Consider the following 12,920-nt stretch of genomic DNA (forward strand, 5'->3'; position numbering starts at 1 on the left):
GTGTGTGTCTGAGTGTGTTTGCTAGGTCCATTTCCAGGCTAATGCTAACAGAAAGAGAGAGAAGAGCAGGAGGGCGGGCTAAATATTCAGAAATCTGAATATCGTCGCTGCTGGAACGCATGAAATTCAGCGAGGAAAGTCCCTTGAGTAGACTCAACTTCAAGAATTCAAAGTTCTTTGACGCCGTCACAATGAAAAGGGGAAGGAGGGAAAAAGATTAGCCGACTTTGGTCTAATGTTTTATATCCCAGCTAGGAAATCCGACTTACAGAATTGACACAAATTCAAATATCAGAACAACTTAATTCGACATCAGAGCCTAAAAAAACCTAAAAACAACACAGAAAAATGGAGTGAAGCTCTTATCGGTATCATTTACTTCACTTATTTACTTCCAAACTGAGCTGGGTTTGCTGTGTGTGCTAGTGTGAGCTCTCAGGTTCTTCACTGCATCTCTATCATACAGTAATGAGGGTAACTGAGTGTAATATGTGTCCTAATTTACATTTAGTCGTACCACAAAGCTCCAGTATTAATCTCATATGAGCCTCACAGGAGGGAGTTGGAGCATCTACTCACATATAACCAGAGATGGGGACTCGAGTCGCTGTTTTGATGACTTGTGACTTGACTTGACAAAAAATAAAAGACTCGAGACTCGACTCGGACTTGGAAGTTAAAGACTCGGCACTTGACTTGAGACACGATGACTTGAATGACTCGAGTGTTATTCAGTTCATGTTTTCAGTTTGAATATAAAGTTAATAAATTAATTAAAAAAATAACATGGATTACCCGGCAGGAGCGCAGGCTGAGAATGGCGTCCTGATTGGATCCCTACCCTGCCAATCAGTCACGCCCTCTACATACCTTAGTGTTTATTGGAGAGAATAAACTCATATCACATATGCATCAACATGTCAGCGGGACCGAGAGTCAATGTCTGTGTACGAAACCGCATACTTCTCCTACTACTCCTACTAACTTTAACTTTTTTTAAGTTCCCGGATGCATACTAGATTCTCTGAAATGTTGGGTATGCATCATGAGGTTACTACTCAAACTCAAACTACCCAAGATGCAACGTAACGTGACGTCGCCGATCGTCATTTCCTGTCAAAACGGCAGTTTCAAGCTAGCTACAACGAGGGTAGGTTCACTTCCTGTTTTCAAAACAAAAGCACCAATTGTATGGTAATGGCTTTCCCTATGATAAAAGGCAACGGGTATTTTATTTTGTGAAAATAACCGGAAGTGCGTTAGCTCACTGCGGCTAGCTTTAGTAGCGCCGAATTCGTGGGAACAAAATTGTAAACAGCCGGTATTTTGTCAGGTTTTCAACACGTTGGGGATCTAAACGACTACTTTCTCTCCTGAAAATGTTTCAAATGTTGCTAAAGTTTACAGAGTTTAGAGCTTAAGGGAAATCAGCTTCAGGCCGGCTGATTTCGGCTCGGGCAGGAGCGAAATGCATTGTGGGTAAACGCTCTGCATACTGTCTGATCGATGAGTATGCCGTTTGCAAGTATGTACTTGGCGGTTTCGAACACACCATTTTGACGGCAAAAGACGAACAGCTCAGTGCAAGACATGCGGCATCAACATCTCAGACAGCCAGACGACAACTTTGTTCGTCATTTAAAGATCCATTCTGTTTATCCATTTAGTCGGTAATTAGCTAACGTGAGCTTGATATGATACGGGGTGGACAGGTTGGACACATTGGCCAATGATGTTTACTGACAGTTACTTATATCTTTGTGTTTTCACTTTATTAAGATCAGATTCTGCAGGTAAAATTGCAAAAATAAGGTGACTTGAACAGGGCTATAAAGACAGGGTGGTAAAGGGAGCTGTAGTTCTGTTTTCACCAAAGCATATCACAAACATGATATTAAGACCAACCAGAAGATGTTTCCTTGAGCGTACTTTTTGAATATCTCCCGTGTCAAACTGTGGAGCCTTAAAAGTATTACCTGTAACCCTGACCCGTGTCAAATGTTTGATGTAAACCCGGTAAATGCCACATCTCTCAGTCCTGATAACAGTCAGAGATCAGGACACGTTTCTCTTTGGGCAGATTGAAGTTAAAGGGACAGTTCGCCTCTTTTGACATGAAGCTGTGTAACATCCCATATCAGCAGCATAATTTATGAACATCTTCTTACCCCCTGCTGCGTCCTGTGAGCAGAGTTCCAGCCTCGTTTTGGTGTTGATGAAGGTAGTCCGGCTAGTTGGCTGGGGTTTAAAAAATAAAGCGTTTTGTGATGCAAATGTATTACTCTTCTGAACGCATATCGTTTTGAGAAGCAAAACGCTTTATGTGTGTCAAAAGAGGCGAACTATCCCTTTAATGCCGACTTGTTTCAGTTTATTAAAAAGAAAAAAAAAAAGGACTTTGATTATGTTTTTTTGCATTTAGACATAAATTGCTGAATTTCTCCAGGTTTTACAGGAACCTGAGAGCGCACACAGAGAGAGAGACCAGCTGACGGCTGTTAGAAGTCAACCAAAGGCGGAACAGCAGCTGACTCACTCTGACACCTGAGCCTGTTTTCATCAGACGCAGGTGTGTGTTTGAACTAGAAAGCCAGAAAGAACTCTTCCCCACCTCCTCCCGCTCGTCCTCGTTCTCGACCTCGTCCTCGTCCTCTTCCTCTTCCTCTGAGCCCTCGCCTTGCTCCTCCTCCTCCTCATCCTCGTCCTCCTCCTCCTCCGGGAACTCTACGTCCGACTCTCCGGGGGCGATGGGGACGCTGATGGTCAGATTTGGGTTTGTCATGTAGCTGTCGTCCTCTGGCACCACGTACTTCTCCACGTGACGGCCTGCGATGAAGAAACGCAGACGGAAGAAATGATCGACCCTGAATAAAGTTCTAAAAATCCCTTTCTGACACGGTGGCCACAGCAGGTGAAATCAACGTTAAATCTAAGTAAGAAATAACAACACTGAGGCAGCTATACAGCTGCTTGATTATTTCCTGATCAATATTTCACAGACAGTGACAAGTTCAGAGAGACTTTGGGCACAAACTAATAGTTTCATCAACATTTTCACTCATTTTGCTGCTGCAGTTTCAAACGAGAGAGCAGCTGGGCTTCATCTTTGATGTATTCTCCGTCACACTGTGAGTCCAGAAACAGGGATTTCAAAATATACCAAAATATACCAAAATATATCACCCTTAGCTTTTTAATGACACCTATCTGAGCCTAAAGGGGCTTCCATGTCCCTCTCTGCCTGTATACAGTCAGCTGTAAACTGAGCTTGATGAGGACCAACGCATTAGCCTTATTAGCATTAGCCTTCTTAGTATTAAAAGCTATTGTTAGCTTTGATATTAGCTGTAATGTTATATATTTTTTCAATTGTAAGTCGCTTTGGATAAAAGCTTCTGCTAAATGTATAAACATAAACATAAACATTAGCCTTCTTAGTATTAGAAGCTATTGTTAGCTTTGATATTAGCTGTAATGTTATTTATTTTTTTCCAATTGTAAGTCGCTTTGGATAAAAGCGTCTGCTAAATGCATAAACATAAACATTAGCCTTCTTAGCATTAGCCTTCTTAGCCTTAGTCTTCTTAACATTAGCCGTCTTAGTATGAGAAGCTATTGTTAGCTTTGATATTAGCTGTAATGTTATATATTTTTTCAATTGTAAGTCGCTTTGGATAAAAGCGTCTGCTAAATGCATAAACATAAACATTAGCCTTCTTAGCATTAGCCTTCTTAGCCTTAGTCTTCTTAACATTAGCCGTCTTAGTATGACAAGCTATTGTTAGCTTTGATATTAGCTGTAATGTTACATATTTTTTCAATTGTAAGTCGCTTTGGTTAAAAGCGTCTGCTAAATGCATAAATATAAACATAAACATTAGCCTTCTTAGCATTAGCCTTCTTAGTATAGCCTTCTTAGTATAGCCTTCTTAGCATTAGAAGGTATTGTTAGCTTTGATATTAGCGGTAATATTATATATTTTTTCAATTGTAAGTCGCTTTGGATAAAAGCGTCTGCTAAATGCATAAACATAAACATGAACATTAGCCTTATTAGCATTAGCCTTCTTAGTATTAGAAGCTATTGTTAGCTTTGATATTAGCTGTAATGTTATATATTTTTTCAATTGTAAGTCGCTTTGGATAAAAGCGTCTGCTAAATGCATAAACATAAACATGAACATTAGCCTTCTTAGCATTAGCCTTCTTAGTATTAGCCTTCTTAGCATTATTCTTCTTAGCACTTAAAGACATTCTGACTTTTTGGAGAAAACAGTTGAGAGTGTGAGCTTTTCCACTGATTTTTAAAATGTTTCAGCTGCAACCTTTGAGTAGTGTGTAGCTGTTAATCAGCACAGATGTTATCACTATAAAAACATACTAACTGCATCTCCTCACACACAGTTGAGCTGCGGTGGCGGAACACATGATTAACAGCGATCTTTAGACGGCTGAGTAGACCTTTAAGATGAACTGAAACAGGACACTGAATCTGTTTTCAGCTACAAAAACACTTTGAAATTGTCAGGGTGTGTTAAAGTGTTACCGATGACGGCTCCATTGGCCTCGGTGTGGACGGTGCTCAGGCGTTTCAGCTTCATCATGGCTTTGGCCTCCTTTCGTTTCTGGCGCCGACGCTTCAGATTGCCGTTGAAGATATCCACCACCTGCATCGCACACACAGAAACGACAGAACGCATCGTGAGACATTTTTCTTCTCTCGACCCGGGAGCTGCTCAGCAGTATCAGCACAGTTCGGTACCTGTCTGCGGCACCAGGCCAGCCCTCTGGTGATCCTGTGGATGGCGATCTGCAGGTTGTTCATCTCTCCGTCGTCGTCTGGAGCCGACAGGTTGTCGGAGCTGAAGCTGCTCAGCAGCAGAGCCAGGAAGAGGTTCAACAGCTGGAGACAGACACACAACCACTGAACAGTCGGCAGGTATTTCAAATTTTGATGTAACAATGGCTAAAAAATTTAATTTTATGAGATTAACATCCATCCAGTTTATCCTCAGGAGACCATCAATGTGTTATCACATCCGTTTATTGTGTGGATCTTTCACAGAAGAGCAAAGATGTCCGCCTTCTACAGCAAAATCACATGAATTTCCCCTCTTTGGACCTCGAGTATTGGTTAAAAAAAGGCCGGAGCCTCGTAGTGGCACTCAGGGCCGGTTTTTGCTATGGGCAATGTGGGCAATCACCCAGGAAGACCTCAAAACTACCCCAAAAATCACCAGTTTTCTAGACTACTGCTCATTTCCATGTTCCATTTCCATTTCCATTGTCACGTCAAATTGGGGGGCCACAACACAAACTGCTTCCTATCCAAATAAACTGTATTTCACTCCTAAAATGAACATAGACCCATATACCTTAATGTAATTAACTGGTAACTAATAAAAATCTGTGCAGCCATCTGTGTGAATGTGTTTAGGTCACGGGACTCCGGTTGATTGACGGGTGAACGGACGGCGTTAATGATAAAAGCAAAGGTAATAATGTGGAGTCATCATGGATCATCATCATGGTGAAAGAGCAAAGAAGCCATCAGGTGCCGAGTTTAGAAAGAGAAGAAGAGGAGAAACGGGCAGAAGATAAAGGGATTTCTATCAGTGACCTGAGGGACGTAGGCTATAGGCTATCTGTTAGCCTCTCGCTAACATGTTGCTGTTAGCCACGACTGTGTTTGATTTTTAGTTTTGCTGAACTAGAATTAGAATTGAAGAATCATGTCATGCAGCTAATTTCACCAAAAGGCAACCTGGTCTGGTTTGTGTTTGCAACACAGCAAGAAGTCCTGACTGTGGATCAGTTTTATTATAATGAGCTATATGCTAAATTAAATAAAAAAAGATTTCTGAAAAAAAAAGTGGAAAAAAATATTAATATATGATGTTTTTAGGTCATTTTAAAAGGGGACAAAAATGTCCCTTTTCAGAAATTAAGGAGTTTTTTTTAAATTTTTTTAAATCAGGCATAACAAAAAAATTAAAAATCAATGTTGTTGCTGATCATTGACATATCCCAGACCATAATTATCCCTACCCAATAATTCCACTTTGCATTCTAAATATTGGAAATATAGCAGTTTTCTAAACTTCTTCTGTCAATGAACTGAGACTGCTGAATAGATCTAAACTTCTCCCAGTTTTCAGACACAAAAGGGCTGATCATCCACTATTCTCCGAGCATATAAAGAGATCAAATAGATTTCTGTTCAAATATAGATTAAAAATAGATCTATAAGCAAACAAACTGAGTCTCAATGATAAACCAGCTGTGGGGGTCACGTCCGTGGTATGATACAAGGAAGCTAAATACAAAAGTCTGAAAGTCTGAAATCTTATTCCTCAAATTACAATGAAATTGGCCAGTGAAGGCAGAGAAAATAACATTTCCTGGAAATGGATTTAGTAGAAACTCAGTTTGGAACATTGCTCAACAAATGAGACTCTTCAGCCTCACCCTGAGTTATCTCAGGCTTATTTTTCCTCTGATGACCCCCGTCATTCAACCGTCTGTGTCAGGTGGCCAGGATCCAGAGGAAACCGCCGCGTTTCCTTCACGTAAAGTGTCTTCAGATGGTTTTTGGTTGTCTGGATTTAAGTCTTTCACCTCCTAACAACTGCTATTAACCCATTTAGGCCTAAAACTCCTGGAAAAGAATGCCTGTAAAACCTATGGGCGATTTCAGAAAGACCCCCTAAAACCTGAAGTTTTTCTTTAAATTCAGCAATTGTGTCAACGCCTACTAAATGATTGATTTCTCAGCCTCTGTAGCAGATAGAAACAAAATTCAAAAAGTATTGGATAGCTTACACCTGTGGCTTTCTTTGGAAACTGAGTTTATTTACATACACCTTCACGAAAATAGAAAATGTAAAAGTAAAGTGCAGAACAGCACTATTTTCAATTAGAAAACAGTAATAAAATACAATTTAATTTTATATTTAAATTATTTATTTATCTATTTATTTTATCGCCAGTAATCTCTTCGTACTGGCAGCACAAGGAGTCCATACACATTCCAATAAACGTTTCCATCTCCGGCACAGTTACGTGTGACCGCCTCGCCATCTTTGCTCGAGCTGGAGTCTGAAGTACCTGCTCACTGTATCTGTTCGTCTCAGAAACGAGATGCGCCCAAAGCTCCTCAGTAAAAATATGATTAAATGCCTGCAACGGTGTGGCATCTGCAGGTAAATCCACTTTCTCCCCTGGTGTGCGGTTGAAATCTCTCCGTCGATTACGGTGCTAATTGTCAGTCTTCCACTCACATTCAAACCCTTCAAAATCATCCTCGCCGTTATCGTCATCATCAAACATATGTGCTCGCCATAAATCTCCATCAACTGGGTCAGCACGTTCATCAGCATCATCAAAGCCAAGAAACTCCTCACAATCGCAACTGTCTGAAAAAGACGTGTACGCTTTCCCGGCCTTAAAGGTAGAATAACGCAACAGCGCCCCCGGCTTTAAAGGTAGAAATGCAGCAATGCTTTCCCGGCCTAAATGGGTTAAAGAGGAGAGATGAAGGCCCACACCTAAGATGGGCGCTCATTACTTCCCGGAGTCTGTTTTTACATCTGCGTCGTCTTCTCCCCACACACAGAAGTGATTTATTTAACACGCCTCACATGTAAAAAACACCCACAAATCTTTCTGTTTCGCAGAAACTGCTGCAGTGGCAACAACTGCTGTGAGGGCAGAGTGGTGCGCAGGGCTGAGGAGCTGAGAGGTCTTTGGTGATGAATAGCTGCGCAGCGCTTCATCGTGTTGAGCCCCCCCCGAGAGAGGACGGGAGTCGGCTCGGTTTACTCGGCGACGCGTCACCGTGTGTTACACCACAGGACAAACGCAACTTTATTGTACGGTGATGCGTAAGAGGTGTCGTTGGGTTGTTCTGGCACGTAACATCGTCGATATTTTCAATCAATCAGCTTATTCAGATGTTATAAATGAGCCGAAATGAACGTCTTTATTCAACTTTAACCCTAATCCCTGATGGGGGACATTTTTCTCCACTTGGGGTGTACTTTCTCCTCTAATTTCACACTGTAGATAGTGATACTCATCATATTTGGTCCAGTTGTGCATTTTTGACTATTTTTTCGAATTTCAAACACACATCATATACAATGTAACTTTTCATTGTGTATAAAATTTTTGTATTTTTGTCCCCTTTTAAAACGACCTAAAAACATCACAATCCCTAACCCACATAAAAAAATTTAAATCAATGTTGTTGCTAATCATTGACATATCCCAGATCATAATTATCCCTACTCAATAATTCCACTCTGCATTCCATATTTTGAAAATACTGGCACCTAAAGGCTTAAAATTTGGACTAAAAAGTTCAAATTGGCATCTAAAGGGTTAATTTTTTTAAAAGATAATTGAAAACTTGGTATTTCTATTCAGAACTGAAGTGGAATAAAAGATTTATGGAAAAAAGTGGAAAGAAATATTAATATATGATGTTTTTAGGTCGTTTTAAAAGGGGACAAAAATGTCCCTTTTCAGAAATTAAGGAGTTTTTTTATTTTTAAATCAGGCATAACAAAAAAATTAAAAATCCCTAAAAATCAATGTTGTTGCTAATCATTGACATATCCCAGATCATAATTATCCCTACTCAATAATTCCACTTTGCATTCCATATTTTGAAAATACAGCAGTTTTTGTGGGGTTTTTTTGTTTCTTTTTACAAAAATTGGCGTTTACATCATATACACCAGTATTTAAAGGGTTACATTTTTGAAAATAATTGAAAACTTGGTAGTTATGATCAGAACTGAAGTGGAAGAAAAGATCTACAAAAAAAAGCAGAAAAAATATTAATATATGATGTTTTTAGGTCGTTTTAAAAGGGGACAAAAATGTCCCTTTTCAGATATTAAGTTGTGTTTTAAATCAGGTTTGAGGGTTAAGATTTTAGTTGTTTAAAAGTCTTGAATATTAGTTACTTTAACACCGCAGCAGCAGTTATGTTGCTGTAAAATGTACATTTTTAGCCTGATACAAGTCACTTCTAAGCTTTAACTGTGCTGGAGTTACACACTAACATAAGTTTGTTCATGTAAATAAGTGGCAACACAACGCATATGTCAATGTTTACCTGACCCAGTTAGACGGAACCTATCTGTAATCTTACTTGAACAAACATAGCACATATATATTCATTTGTGTGGGTATTGATCTCAGCTGGTGTTGTTGCTGTTGTTTGTGCTGCCGGTCGGTGTTTGGCTGTCAAATGCACCGGTTCACCGGCCCGGATCGCTGGCATCTGATGAGCCGTGGGCCGGAATCAAACTCCAATAGATCAATGGTGTTGATCGGTTAACATGGCAACGTGTCCCTTTGGCTCGGCCAGTGACCTTCCTGCTTTCCAGCGGTCGATGACAGAAAACTGCCTACATCTGTTCTACCAGTTTGTTCATTTAAACTCCTCGTCCATAAGGAAAGGGGCGTGTTTCATCACGATTCTGACCACATGGGGAAAGTAGAAACAACCTGCGAGCTTCAGAGACTGGCTGTGTTCGAAACCGCAGACTACATACTTCCATACTGCATACTTCCATACTACATACTACATACTGCATACTACATACTACATACTGCATACTTCCATACTTCCATACTACATACTTCCATACTGCATACTACATACTTCCATACTTCAAACTACATACTTCCATACTGCATACTACATACTTCCATGCTGCATACTACATACTTCCATACTACATACTACATACTTCCATACTGCATACTACATACTTCCATACTGCATACTACATACTTCCATACTTCATACTACATACTTCCATACTACATACTTCCATACTGCATACTACCATACTGCATACTACCATACTGCATACTGCATACTACCATACTGCATACTGCATACTACCATACTGCATACTACCATACTGCATACTGCATACTTCCATACTACATACTTCCATACTGCATACTACCATACTGCATACTTCCATACTACATACTTCCATACTGCATACTTCCATACTGCATACTGCATTCTTCCATACTGCATACTTCCATACTTCCATACTACATACTTCCATAATACATACTGCATACTTCCATACTTCATACTACATACTTCCATACTACATACTTCCATACTACCATACTGCATACTACATACTTCCATACTTCCATAATACATACTGCATACTTCCATACTTCATACTACATACTTCCATACTACATACTGCATACTACATACTTCCATACTACATACTTCCATACTACATACTACATACTTCCATACTACATACTGCATACTACATACTACATACTTCCATACTACATACTGCATACTGCATAGTACATACTTCCATACTATATACTACATACTTCCATACTACATACTGCATACTACATACTTCGATACTACATACTTCCATAATACATACTGCATACTTCCATACTTCATACTACATACTGCCATACTACATAGTTCCATACTACATACTTCCATACTACATACTTCCATACTACATACTTCCATACTGCATACTACCATACTTCATACTACATACTTCCATACTACATACTGCATACTACATACTGCATACTTCCATACTACATACTTCATACTACATACTTCCATACTACATACTGCATACTACATCCTTCCATACTACATACTTCCATAATACATACTGCATACTTCCATACTTCATACTACATACTGCCATACTACATAGTTCCATACTTCCATACTACATACTGCATACTACATACTTCCATACTACATACTTCCATACTGCATACTACATACTTCCATACTTCCATACTACATACTGCATACTTCCATACTTCCATACTACATACTTCCATACTTCATACTGCATACTGCATACTACATACTTCCATACTTCCATATTACATACTGCATACTACATACTTCCATACTACATACTTCCATACTTCATACTGCATACTTCCATACTACATACTGCATACTTCCATACTACATACTTCCAAACTACATACTGCATACTTCCATACTTCATACTACATACTTCCATAATACATACTGCATACTACATACTTCCATACTACATAGTTCCATACTTCCATACTACATACTGCATACTACATACTTCCATACTACATACTTCCATACTGCATACTACATACTTCCATACTTCCATACTACATACTGCATACTTCCATACTTCATACTACATACTTCCATACTACATACTGCATACTTCCATACTTCCATACTACATACTTCATACTACATACTGCATACTTCCATACTTCATACTACATACTACATACTTCAATACTACATAGTTCCATACTTCCATACTACATACTTCCATACTACATACTGCATACTACATACTTCCATACTACATACTTCATACTACATACTACATACTGCATACTTCCATACTTCATACTACATACTACATACTACATACTACATACTTCAATACTACATAGTTCCATACTTCCATACTACATACTTCCATACTACATACTGCATACTACATACTTCCATACTACATACTTCATACTACATACTACATACTGCATACTTCCATACTTCATACTACATACTTCCATACTACATACTGCATACTTCCATACTACATACTACATACTACATAGTTCCATACTACATACTTCCATACTTCATACTACATACTTTCATACTTCATACCACATACTGCATACTACATACTTCCATACTACATAGTTCCATAGTTCCATACTACATACTACATACTTCCATACTACATACTACATAGTTCCATACTTCCATACTTCCATACTTCCATACTACACACTGCATACTACATACTTCCTACTACATACTACATACTGCATACTTCATACTACATACTGCATACTTCCATACTTCCATACTTCCATACTACATACTACATACTGCATACTACATACTACATACTGATCGATCAGACAGTATGCAGAGCGTTTACCCACAATGCATTTCGCTCCTGCCCGAGCTGAAATCAGCCGGCCTGAAGCTGATTTCTCTTAAGCTCTAAACTCTGTAAACTTTAGCAACATTTGAAACATTTTCAGGTGAGAAAGTAGTCGTTTAGATCCCCAACGTGTTGAAAACCTGACAAAATACCGGCTGTTTACAATTTTGTTCCCACGAATTCGGCGCTGCTAAAGCTAGCCGCAGCGAGCTAACGCACTTCCTGTTATTTTCACAAAATAAAATACCCGTTGCATGTCTTAGTTTTCTAGTCCAGGTCCGGTATTTATTTTAGCCATGTTTCCCCCATAGTTTCTGTTGCTTTGCCATCACCTTCATTCACTTCACCTGTTTTTCCCCTCAGCTGCACTCACTCACCTATCACTCACTCAGTATTTAGTTTCCAGGTTTCCTCATTGTTTTTGTGAGATCCTACCCATCAATATCCCTCACGCCACGCCACGCCACGCCACGCCACGCCACGCCACGCCACGCCACGCCACGCCACGCCACGCCACGCCACGCCCAAGTTAAGTGTTTTTCCATGTTATGTCAAGTCTTTTGTTTTGTCTAAAGTATTTATTCCACATATTAGTTTTTTTTTTTTTTTTATCATCCGGCCTTTTGTTTGAACTTTGTTTTTTGTGTAATAAAACCCTGTTTGCATCCGAGTCGTACCACCCCACCCCAACCTGACATGTTTATATAGATATACGCATTTATTTATTCACATATTTTTCATTTATTTATCTCTCTACCACCATGATTCTTACACAAGCAATGATATTTTGTTTTGTGGTTAAAAACGTCCCTTTTATTTTTCTTTCTTCCAGTTATTTATTAATTCATTTTATTTTAATAATTATTATTGCTATTATTATCGTTTTTTTTCTTTTCTTGTATGTACCTTCTTGTTCTA

At 39.1% G+C, this 12,920-nt stretch overlaps 1 protein-coding gene across 5 annotated transcripts in view; it reads right to left on the bottom strand.

Moving 5' to 3' along the window:
• Positions 1–12,920, bottom strand: part of LOC142370092 (sodium channel protein type 3 subunit alpha-like) — a 316,646-nt gene that overhangs the window by 72,035 nt on the left and 231,691 nt on the right. For all 5 annotated transcript variants that reach the window (XM_075452519.1, XM_075452518.1, XM_075452520.1 and 2 more), the window contains exons 20-22: positions 4,763–4,903; positions 4,547–4,667; positions 2,612–2,826 (exon numbers count right to left, since the gene is read on the bottom strand). In XM_075452519.1, the coding sequence (XP_075308634.1) occupies positions 2,612–2,826; positions 4,547–4,667; positions 4,763–4,903 (477 nt within the window). The remainder of the gene's footprint in view (positions 1–2,611; positions 2,827–4,546; positions 4,668–4,762; positions 4,904–12,920) is intronic.

Source organism: Odontesthes bonariensis, chromosome 20 (assembly GCF_027942865.1).
Source record: "Odontesthes bonariensis isolate fOdoBon6 chromosome 20, fOdoBon6.hap1, whole genome shotgun sequence".
Classification (NCBI taxonomy): Eukaryota; Metazoa; Chordata; class Actinopteri; order Atheriniformes; family Atherinopsidae; genus Odontesthes; species Odontesthes bonariensis.